Below are 11858 nucleotides of genomic sequence, written 5' to 3'. Positions count from 1 at the left end.
TCACTTGTAAAAATAAATAATACTGGCCGGGAGTTTGGCCTAGTAGTAGAGTGCTTGCCTAGCATGCACAAAGACCCAGTTTCAATTTCTCGGTACCACATGCATAGAATAAAGTTGGAAGTGGTGCTGTGGCTCAAGTGGTAGAGCTATAGACTTGAGAAAGCCCAAGGACAGTGATCAGGCCATGAGTTCAAGCCCCAGGACTGGCAAAAAACTGTGTATGTTAGTAAGGCTCTAATGGTTCACATCTGCAGTCCTAGCTACTAAGGAGACTGAAATCCAAAGACTGAGGTTCAGAGTCTGCCCAGGCAGGAATGTCCCAAACGTTCATATCTCCCATTAATCACCAAAGAAGTCAGAAGTGAAGCTGTGGCTAAAGTAATAAAACTCTAGCCTTCAGCAAAAAAAGGCCACAGTGAGCTCAAGCGTCGTCTGGCACCAAAATTGTAGAAAACATTTCAATTTTTGCTGAATTTGAAAAACATGTGGACCAATTTCAGGAGATTAGTGATATGTCAAGGTTGTACACTTATTAGATAACGTAAACTTTAAAGAAGAAACATTTGAAAACAGACCAAGAACAATATATGATGTATCTATAACTACAAATTGCACTAAAAAGGAAAAGCAAAATATTCCTAGACATTCACAAAGATATTCATCATAGAACCAGTCTTGTAAGGAAAAAATAGAAAGCAATTTACACAAACTCAATGAGAGTTTGGCTGTAGAAATTATATGCTATCCCTGAGATGGAATATTATATAACAACAGAATTTCAGGAGAATATTTAATGATTTACAAATATAGTTCCTAAGGAACTATTATAGAAAAATTATCTTCTAATGAAACAATGCATATTATATTATAAATATAAGTGTATAAATATCTATTTATTAATATTTATATTATAAAGTAAAGGTATTTAGAATGATTATAGGATTCTGATCTTTTTTACATTAACAATATAAAACATTTCTATTTGACTTATGTACAGTTTTTATATCAAGATAAATGTTCAAAATAAATAAAACCATAAAGTTTCCTTAATATTGGCAAAGTGCAAAATGATCTTGGTAGTATGTGCAGGAAGTCATTCAAGTACTTAAGTCCCACACAATTACGGTACACTGTATGAGGTGGAGTTAACTAAATGGATGATAATTTAGTAATTAATTCTGTCCCCCAAAGTCCCAAGTAGTTCATACTCTTGGATATTTCAAGTTTCATTTCAGCACCAATTTTTCAGGAAATGATCTTTAATGGCCTGAACATTAATGCACATGAACATATTGGTAGATTTGAGTTTGAAAAAATACTCAGTAACAACCAAGATGTTCAATAATGATGAAGAGTTCAAAGCATACGAAACACACACACGCAAACACAGACTTAGGCATGAATATATATGTACATCCATTCATACATCTATCTGCAAAACTTATGTAGTCAATTGAATATTTGTGGCCAGAGAAAATATTTTAAAAGTATCTTTAATGAGAGGGAATGAAGTTCAAGAGTATGTGTATATAAATACATACACACATATTAATGGGTTGAAAAGCAGATATAAAAACAGTATGTACATTATAATATCCATTTACGACATATGCATAAGAAAAATATTGAAGCAACAGGAAAACATTTCAGGTAGTTTTTTTTTTGAAAATACAGAGCACATACACATGAACAAGATTCTACAAAGAATGAGTAGTCATTAGGACTGATAGCTGATGGCACTAATTTTCTTCTGTTAACTTGACTGCTTTATAACATTTTTGCTGCAAAGAAGCTGAATTGTTTTTCTGACAACAAGGAAAAAGATAGGAAGGGGGAGCAGGGAAAAGGGGTGATTAACAGCATCCAATTCCAGAGGAACAATCAAGGACAGCTAAATACCAATTGCAGCCCACCAAGCTTTGACCAACACACACACACACACACACACACACACACACACACACACCAATTACAGTGGACCAGGAGACTATGCAGAGGAAAGGAAGCATACTCGTTTTCACTAGCTGCTAGCTGCGCTGGCTGGCACAAGTGCAAATCAGTACAATGCTTAGGAAGGGGCCTTTTGGCAACACACAGGAAGTCTCTGAAATGTCTACGTGTGGATCCTGCAAGTCCACAGTTAAGGAGACCATCCAGGATGCTAGCAAAGATTTGGCTTGACAAGGAAGGATTCACTCATCAGAGCACACAGTGTTGGTTTTAAACACAGGGAAAGAACTAGGCACCACCTGAATGTCCAACAGTGTGGAATGGTTACAGAAACGTTAAGGTCCATGGATGCACAGGAGCACTCTGCAGGCACTGAAGATGATGGTTGGTTGGTTGGTTGGAAAGCCTGTTGGAGAACATGGGAAAGAAGTTCAGTGGGTTGATTTCTGTTTGGTTTTAGTTGCTGAAAGAGCGGGTTAAGAAACACCACATACATGAACCACTCTACTACAGCATGTTACCAGGACAGGTGGGGAGGGGGCAGGGATGGGGGCGGGGCGGGAGTGGGGTGGGGGGGGCTAGAGAGGGGCAGAGAGGAGAGAGCTGGCCAAACGTTTAAGCACACCAATGAAGGTCAAAAGTGGTTCTCTGGGGAGGAGGAACATGGGGAGCAACTACAACTGTGGGGGTTTCCCCTCCTCTGATTGCCTTCTCCTTTCTGAGAGCTCTGCCATGAAATGGTATCTGATCACCTGTGCAGTAAACAGAGAGCAAGAAAATGCTTTTCCAAAGCAAACCACAGGGCAAGAAGCAGCCTTCACCTATCAAATGGCACAGATTCTAGTAGTATTAACCACAACTCCCTTCATAGGGGTAGGGGTAGGGGAGGAGTGGGGGGGGGGTCGGGAGGGAGGTGGGGGAGAGGAGGGCAGGGCAGGACAGAAAGAAGAGGGGAGGGGGAGCTAGGGAGTGCTGAGGGAGGGAGACTGGCAGGGAGGGAGGGCATGAATGAAGGGAGGGAAGGGGGGAGGGGGAGCAAACCAGGTCAGAGGGCCAGGGGCAAGGAGGCTAGGGGGGAGGGAGGTGCGGGCTGGGGAGGAGGGGAAGGGGAAGGGACAGGGGTGGCAGAGAGAGACCTGCACTCTCAATACAATACACTGCTGGTGGGTGGGGAAAGGTGCGGGGGGGGGGCGGGAGGGGGTTTGTAAACCGGGTGGGAGCCAGGGCTCGGCTCTACTGGCTGGCTCCTGGGATGTCTTCATCGAAAGGTGGCCTCCTCATCGGTGTCATCCTCGAACTCCCTGACGTCAGCGCTGGTGGACTGCCTGGCCCAGGCGCCCCTCTCGGCCTCCCTCTCTCTGTGCGACTTGAAGCGGCCCACGAAGATCTTGCGGTAGTTGAGGAAGATGCCATTCATGGCGTCGATGGCGCGGTCGGCCGACTCCTGCTTCTGGAAGTGCACGAAGCCGTAGCCCTTGGGGCCCTTCTCGTCGCAGGCCACCTTGCAGGACAGGATGTTGCCGAAGGCCGAGAAGATGTTGTAGAGCGCCTTGTTGTCGATGGTCTTGCCCAGGTTCTTGATGAACACGTTGCCCACGCCGCTCTTGCGGAGCGAGGGGTCCCGCTGGGACCACATGATGCGCACCGGCCGGCCCTTGATGACGTCGAAGTTGAGGGTCTCCAGGGCCCGCTTGGCGTCCACCGGCTGCTGGTAGTTGACGTAGGCGTAGCCCAGGGAGCGGCGGGTGATCTTGTCCCTGCAAATGCGGATGGACAGGATGGGCCCCGCCGGGCTGAACTTCTCGTACAGCATGGCCTCGGTCACCTCGGGGTGCAGGTCGCCCACGTACAGCGAGGCCATGGGGAAGTCGGGGTTCCCCTCGCTGTCGTCGTCCGGCCCCACCCCCGCCTCGGCCGCCGCCATCGCCGCCGCCGCCACCACCGCCTGCACTTCGGCCTCCTCCTCCGCTATCGCCGCCGCCAACTCCTCGTCCAAATCCACCCGGGCCTCCCCGAAGGGGGGCGCCGCCGCACCGGCCTCCTCCGTGGCGGCCGCTAGCGGGTCGCCGGCCTCCGCCACCTCCCCCAGGCTGGCCTCGGCCGCCGCCGCCGCCGCGGCCGCGGCCTCGGCCTCCACTTCAGCCTCCACCTCAGCTTCCGCCTCCGCCACGGAGGCCTCCGCCACCGCCTCCGCCACGGTCGCCGCCGCAGCCTCCGCCGCGGCCGCCGCGGCCGCCGCCGCTGCCGCCACCGCCGCCGCCACGGTCGCCGCCGTCGCCACGGTCGCCGCTGCCGCCGGGCCGCTACCGCGACCTCCCTCGCCGAGACCTGAGGGGCCGGAGAGGAGGGGAGGGGAGGGCGAGAGAGCGGGAGGGCCGGTGGGCGCGGGAACCCGGGCCGGGGGCGCGAGCGGGGGTCCCGGGAGCCGGCCCGACCGGAGAGAGCGAGTCACCTGGGCTGGCGAGCGCTGCCTGGAGCGCGCCGCTGCGACTCCCGCAGCCGCCTGCAGCCGCTGTCACCGCCGCCGCTGCTGTTGCTGCTGCGGCTGCTGCTGCTGCAAGAGCTGCTGTGGCTGTCGCTGTCGCCGCTGCCGCCGCCGCCGCCGCCGCCGCCGCTGCTGCCACTGGCTTGGTCGTGGGCTAGAGTGTGGGGCGCAGGCGGGAGGGCGGCGTGAGGCGGGGGGCGGGGGTGTTGGCGTCTGTGGTCCGGGCAGCTGGGAAAGCTTGTGTCTCTTTGGTTCCCCCAGTGGCTGCTGCGGGGCTGCGGGGCCGCGGGCGGTGGGAGGGGGGACGAGTGGGAGGCCCGGAGGGGGTTGGGGGGAGAAGGTGGGTGGGGTGACAGAGCTGGGCGCCTCGGGTTGTTGCCTGCCTGCTTCCTGGGAGGACGCCAGGGAAAGGGTGCCACCCTGCAGAACCCAACGCTTTGGGGGACCTGGCAGTGGAAAGGTGGGGGTGGGTAGATGGAGGGCGTGCTGGGGGGGGCGGTGGCCCTCTCTCCTGGATGACACATTCCAGGATGAAATCAAGGGCCTTGCAAGAGCGAGGAGGGGCCGGGAAGATGTGCATCTTGTTTAGATGCCTGGCCTCAACAAAGCCAAGGAAAAGGATGGCTCACATTGGGGAGGGGGGGTGTGGAGAGGTGACCACACACACACACACACACACACACACACACACACACACACACACACACACACACACACTGCCAGTGCCATCAGCACCTTGGAAAGCCTTCCCACTGGATTCTGGATGCTGAGATTCCCAGGTTCCCCAAGCAGCCAGCTTGATGAGCCATTTTCTGAGTCTCTCTCTCTCTCTCTCTCTCTCTCTCTCTCTCTCTCTCTCTCTCTCTCTCTCTCTCTCTCTCTCTCTGTCTATCTCTCTCTCTCTCTCCCTCCCTCCCTCCCCCTGCCTCTTTGCAGTTCTTTCCCTCCTATACAACCCTCATCAAAAAGAGAGATTCTGTGTTCATTTACAAGGCCCTGACACCCATATGGATAGGGACAGGGACATTCCCCAGGGAAGCAAGGACACAGCAGGAAAGAGGCAAGACCTGACCTGCTCCTGGGAGCACGACCTGGGCTGGAAAGCCTACCACCAGCCTCAGGAGCACTAGGCAAAGATGGGCCAAGGGAGTCTGTGTGCAGCACCTGAAGTCCAGAGGCCTCCCAAGCCTTCTACAAGTTGAAGATCCAAGAGGCACCCTCAGCCCCTCTCCCTCCTCTTCTGCCCTGCCTCCTTCTCCCAACCTGTCAACAGGGAACAAGCACCCCGTGTGTCCTCCATGCTAAGGTAAGGAAAGGTGAAATAAGGGCTAGGAACAGGGGCTGGTGCTGAGTCCATCTTCACCAGGTCCTCCTGAGCTAGTGGGCGCTTGAGGACAACTTCTGTAACAGGATCAGTGGGGGAGCTGTGTGGGAGGTGGGGGTGAGTCACGGTGGGAATAAGGACACAGGAAGCCCAGGGCTCAGTGAAAGCAGACAGGCTACACTGAGCTCATTAATGAGGGGACAGCCTGAACAGCAAAATGACCAGGGTAGTGCCTGGGGACTCTGCTCCAAGTCCTGCATGCAGGATGCACCTCCGTTGTTAGAATCAGGTAGTGGTGGGCAGTTTCTGCCACCAGACATTGAAAGCATTGAGTGTGATACAATGGGAGGCAGGCAAAAAAAAAAAAGAAGGTACTGCGGTATCACTGAAGGGTGGGAGAGTACCTTTCTTTTTTGGGGTCTTTTCTTGTCTTCTTTTTTTTTCTTTGATACTGGGCATTGAACCCAGGACGTTGCAATTCCTAGGCAAGTGCTTTCCACTGAGCTACATCCCAGCCCTTGGAGAGTGTCTTTCTTGTAGGAGAATGCACTATTTCTCCTGCTTCTTTATTCGTTCATAGGTTCATTCAGTGATTCCTTAAGTTTCTATAGAGGGCCTGCTATACACTGGCAGTGTATAGGGAAGGCAGCCTAGAAGCTCCTTGGGAAAGGTAGCAAGTCCAGATTGCTGTGAACTCCCAGCAGTGTGAACAAGGTAGTTTGGTGCATACTTCCCCAGGAAGCCAGGGAAGGGACACAGCAGCAGCTGGGACCTGGGCAGGAAGGCCTTTCTGAAGACAATAATAAGCTGCTAGTCTTACAAGGAACCTATCTAGCAGCAGGAGCTGAGATTCCCCAGCTCTTTGTATGTCACAAACTGGGGGTGGGGCACTGACAGAGGGGACACAGAGGGAAGGAACAAGGGGGGAAGGTGCTGGGATTCCTGATAGTCACACAAGAAGGGCAACCGTGGAAAGGTTGAATCAAGCCAGTGGCATGATCTAATTGGTATTCAATCATTTCTATCTGGCTACCGTGGGTGGAAAGTATGAAGTGCGAAGGGCACCATTGAAAGCAGGGAGACTCTGGGAGCTTCCAGCCACCTGACAGAGTCTGTGCCTTGACTCAGAGTGCAGGCAGCAATGTGAAGATGCGGCAGGAGTCACATGGTACTCTTTCCTTGGTAGAGACATAGAGACAGCCCTGGGGATGAAATAAAGGCATTTCACAAGAGACCTTCAGATGTTAATGATTAGGACGGGCATTTTTTGCTGCTCTTCCTCTCTGTGGAGTTGCTATGTGTGCTTGTGGGAAATGACGGGAGAATGTGGGATAGATATGGAGAACCACACTGTCAGGTGTGTGTGCCCAGGGGTTTGGAGTGTTCTCTGAAGTGGTATACAGAGCTTCTGTTTACAAACGTTAAATTACTAGTGCCCCTTTGTCATCTGCACATGTTGGGGTCCTTTTGGAGAATGAGGACATGCACAGGCCACCAAAAGCAAGCTTTTAAAGACCCAAGTCTCCTTAAGATCTGCAGGAGACAAAACAGCCAGGAGAACGGAGTGCAGGGCTCCTCCCTAAAACTCTGTGTCATTTAGAAGCTGGGTTGAAGAGGACAAGCCCGCCAGAGAGCAACCAGACCTTGTCCCCAAGGTCCTGCACGTCTACCTACAATTTTCCCATTCAGGCCAGCCCCTCAGTGTTCCTAGCTGCATGTGCTTGGGAGACAAGAACAACTGTGGCTTTGGGCTTGACTTTCTCATGGTTTCTGACACAGATATTCAAATGAAATGTTGTTGCTTATGTCTGTACTCAGAGCTATCTAGGAGGCTGAGATAGGGAGATTTGCAATTTGAGGCTAGCCTGATAGGTGTGTGTGTGTGTGTGTGTGTGTGTGTGTGTGTGTGTGTGTGTGTGTTTGTGTGTGTGTGTGTGTGTAGGGGGAGAGCTTTACAAACACAGATATTCAAATGAAGTGTTATCGCTTATGTCTCTACTCAGAGCTACCTAGGAGGTTGAGATAGGGAGATTTGCAATTTGAGGCTAGCCTGATGGGTGTGTGTGTGTGTGTGTGTGTGTGTGTGTGTGTGTGTGTGTGTGTGTGTAGGGGTATGACAAGATCCTTTCTTGACCAATAGATTGATGCCTGGGATTTATCTGTCATCCTGGCTTCTGTTGAGGTGTAAATAGGCAGGGCAGGACCCAGACAGGAGGCCAGGGAAGCAAGAACCTTTTCCCAAGGACAAGTGTAAGAACTGCCTGCAGACAAGGTTCAGTAGTAAGGCACCTGCCGACCAATCCCCAATCTCTGAGTTCAAACCCTGGTACCACATTTAAAAAATACAAGTGAACATCTGCCTTCAAAGCTTGATCTGCCAAGCTCTTTCCCATGGCCCAAAATCTTCTTGGTATCACATCTGTGAAGCCTGAAGAGCAGGGACTGGGTTCATAGAAAAAGAATCTGTAGAAAGAATTGAAGAAGGAAGGGGATGGAGCATCAGTGGTGGCTTTTCTTGGCAGAACTGAGCCCAATCACCAAAGAAGTCCACTTAAAGAATCCTCTTCCCTCCCATGAATTTTTCATTGCCACAGCTCCAGGGAGGCTACTTAGGGGAATGGAGAATGGAAACCCAGCTGTTTGGGGGAGCATAGGAACCATTTGTGGTTTCACACCAATTCTCACTCCATTCCCCAGTCCTCAAAAATAAAAAACCATTATGGGGTTCAGGCCAACAACAACTCAGCCATAGGCTTGATTTAAGGGGCCCTGGGAAGTGTTGGTTCATGCTCTTGTTACTTAACAAATCAACACTGAATATTAAGTTGTGCTGAATCTATGCAACCACTTTCCCAAAGATCTGGTGGAACCTTTAACAGCAAACACTTGGGAGAGACAGACATGGGATTCAGAAATGGATTAGGACGTGCTCCTACAGAAATGAGATCTTCGGGACCTCTGGACGTGCCCCAGCCATACTGATCGCAGAGCAGTCCACAGTGGACAAGACACAGATGAAATAAATGTGCACATTGCACACAGTCTGCCTTTGTCAACTATGGTCATCTGTGGAGTATTATGCTAACATTGACATACAGAAGCAGCATCTATGGATATAAATATGGACATACACATGCATATATATTTCTATAGAATATTTGCATACCTGGATATGTTCATTTAGCGAGACTGGCCAACAGTATGCTAAGAAAAGTGGGAGAGTTACTTTGAGCAGGGAACAGTACATGGTCCTGACTTCATATGGGGATGTGGCTGGGCATGAGGGAAAATGAGGCTAACGGATGAACTCATACTTTTTCTGCTTGACAAAGCATTGATTCCTGTGTGCCCCTTCATGGGACAAAGTGGAGTCTGTCCCCTCTCCTCCTCAGATCTCCCAAACTTTCTGCCTTGCCCACCAGCTTTCACCCAAAAATCTGGAATCAGGCAGCAGTGATCTGACTATGGCAGTGAAATAAATGTGAAAAGTCACCCCTGTTGCCAGCCTCTCCACATGGCCTTCCCTTCACCTGCGCATCACTCAGCACTTCCTATTGCCTGTACTTTCCCAAAGCCAAGGTAAATCTCTAAAAGTCCCCTGGAATCCAGCATTGCACTTACTGTAGTGCCTCCACAGCCAGTGGCCAACCTTTCCTCCACCTCACTATCTTGTAGCTAGAAGCGACTTTCTGAGTGAAGAAAACTGTCTTTGCCCCCACTCCCCACTTCTTGGAACCCAGAGTAGCTGTGCATTTCACTTCAGAAGCAGGGCAGACTTGCTCCATGTGGCTTCACTGTCGGGAACTTCATGATGTGGCCCTTGTCCCTGATTCCTTCCTACCTCTCCCATTCTATACCCTGGGCTGAAGAAGTTGTCTTAGAAGAGTTTGGCTGGTACTCTCCGGCCATGCCCCCATCCCAGCAGCGCTCCTGAGGGCATCCAAGTACCTGAAAATTTTCTCCCTTTTTATCCACGAAGGAGGAGTTTAAAACAGGCACGCATTCAGAATGTCTCATAGAACACAAACTCAAGTACACCACACAGTACTGTGAAGCAATCCCCAGCTCAAGAACATTTGTTTCTGTAGTAGCACAGAAAGAGTAACTTTTATGTTGTTTTTGCCACTATATTTGGGTTACAATATAAAGTATAGCTGCCACTCACTGTGCATCCTTCTGGGGTCCATTCCCACATGCCCTTCCTCATAGACACGTACCTAAGTCACCTCTGCAGGTAATTAAAAGAGGGACAGGAGCAGAATTTGTCATCTCCAATTCCCTTCCCTGGCTCTGTCCTTTTCCCCTTCCCTTTCAGTGAAGTGGATAACTTTTTGGATCCTTTGTTCTTTGTCACTCAGGGTCCACAAACTGGTTCACAATAGGTGATGTTCTAGCTTCAGGGTGGTTGTGACGTGTAGAAGCCAGTGTAGTGCCACTTCTGATATATTGCTAGAATTTGGAACGTGCGTTAGGTACAGTAAGAAAAAGACCTTGGATCAGCATGCCATGCGCTGTCTTCTATAATCCTGGCTGCTCAAGAGGCTACAAATTGAGGATTCCAGTTTGAAGGCATCCTGGGTAGGAAAATCCTTGTGACTCATATTTTCTAACCAATGGAAAGGGCCAGCAGTGGAACTGTGACTCAGGCAGAAATGTACAGGGAACCCACTGAGGCCCTGAGTTCAATTCCAGGATTGGCACACACACACACACACACACACACACACACACACACACACACACACACACACACACACACACACACACACACTCTGAGCCTTCCAATCCCAATTCCAAAGGCAAACAGTCAGTCCTCTATGTTCCATGATGGGCTGTGAATTTCAAAGATTCTTTTATATTTCCTTCCTGGTAAAGGACTCTCATTCTGACTCTGCTTTGGTAGCAAGGAAGCTCAGTGGAAGTGTTTGATGGTTTCAATATGGCCTGTCAGATACTGTCTCTCTGGGAACCAATTCACCTTGCAGTGCAATCTTCAAATCCACCTAGCTCCTGCTTCCTCACAGTGTATCTGGTGTGCAGGAGGGGGCTGGTAAGGAGGTGCTGAAGAGGCCCCAGGGGCCATGGCTTCCTGTCTTTGCCTCCCTTGCTCAAGTTGCTTTCCTTCATTTGTTCTTTCTAGCCTTGGAGTCCTTATCTGTACAAGGAGTTAACTATTAGCTCAGATTGTGACAATTTGTTGATGTTCCTTACCAGTGCCTGGCTCACAGTCAGTGGTGCATACAATAGATTCCTGCCCTCATCTCCCACTGTCCTGACAGGGTGCTTGCTAAGCTGGTTTTTGAAGGTCAGTGACCTTTCTTTCTGCTACCCACTAGGCCTTCTAGTTTCCATCTAATCAGGAACACAGTGTTAGTCTGTGCTTCTGAGTTCCATCCTGAGAATAGGTGCCCTTCACTCTTATGACTAGAGGTTTTGTGGCCCAACGATCATGAGCTCTCTGGGTATTTTTCACCATTCTCCAAAGCAACTCAACCCTAAGAGGCACTGTTTTATTTCCTGGGGTTTAGGATCTTAGGGCTCTTCAAATCACCATCTGAGAGCATCATCTGCGAGCATGTCACATAGTCCTAATTGAAGAAAATCCCCGAAGCACTTGTGGTACCTGCTGGCTGAAATGGAATGTAGAGTCAGGAGTGAGATTTCTCTCATCCCTTTGAAGACCCTCTTGGGAGCCAAGTTGAGCCTAACCACGGAATGAACACATTCCTCCCAATTCTGTGCTGTGCTTCCAGTGTAGCAAGTGTATTTTGATGGTTCCAGGTCAGCTCTGGAAAGGTATTTTCCACCTCCACAGCAGTGTTGGGACACATTCATGAATTACGGAGTTTGGAGTGGCTGATCTTTGCTGCCATGAGTTGGTTGCTGAGCAACCGATGTTTCCTCTCTTCTTAAAACTAGTCAGATGCAATCTCCTTCGATTTAGTGAAGTCTTGCTAAAATCATGTTGATAAAGCTTGGCAGTTCTCACCACGTGCATGGAGTGATTACAAATCTCAGAGGAGTTCATGGGAAGCGACTGAGGTCTGAGGTTCCAGGGCTTTCTGCTCCTCAGAGTTCTTCTCACTTTGATCCTTGTAT

At 50.0% G+C, this 11858-nt stretch overlaps 1 protein-coding gene across 1 annotated transcript; it reads right to left on the bottom strand.

Annotated features, from left to right (window-relative positions):
• Positions 1-1477: 1477 nt before the first annotated feature.
• On the bottom strand, positions 1478-3949 carry Pabpc1l2a (poly(A) binding protein cytoplasmic 1 like 2A). Its single transcript, XM_090326325.1, has 2 exons — positions 3161-3949; positions 1478-2356 (listed from the first exon to the last, which is right to left on the bottom strand). The coding sequence occupies exon 1, from the start codon at positions 3872-3874 to the stop codon at positions 3209-3211; it is 666 nt and encodes a 221-aa protein (XP_090182451.1). The 5' UTR covers positions 3875-3949; the 3' UTR covers positions 1478-2356; positions 3161-3208.
• Between the last annotated feature and the right edge of the window lie 7909 nt (positions 3950-11858).

The sequence above is a fragment of the Megascapheus bottae genome, chromosome X, assembly GCF_031878675.1.
Source record: "Megascapheus bottae isolate mThoBot1 chromosome X, mThoBot2.hap1, whole genome shotgun sequence".
Taxonomy (NCBI): Eukaryota; Metazoa; Chordata; class Mammalia; order Rodentia; family Geomyidae; genus Megascapheus; species Megascapheus bottae.
Note: the sequence above shows the minus strand (reverse complement) of the source record. Positions and strands in the feature narration are given on the sequence as shown.

Coding starts and splice junctions, on each gene's coding strand:
- Pabpc1l2a (XM_090326325.1), bottom strand. CDS start 3,874: ATGGCGGCGGCCGAGGCGGGGGTGGGGCCGGACGACGACAGCGAGGGG.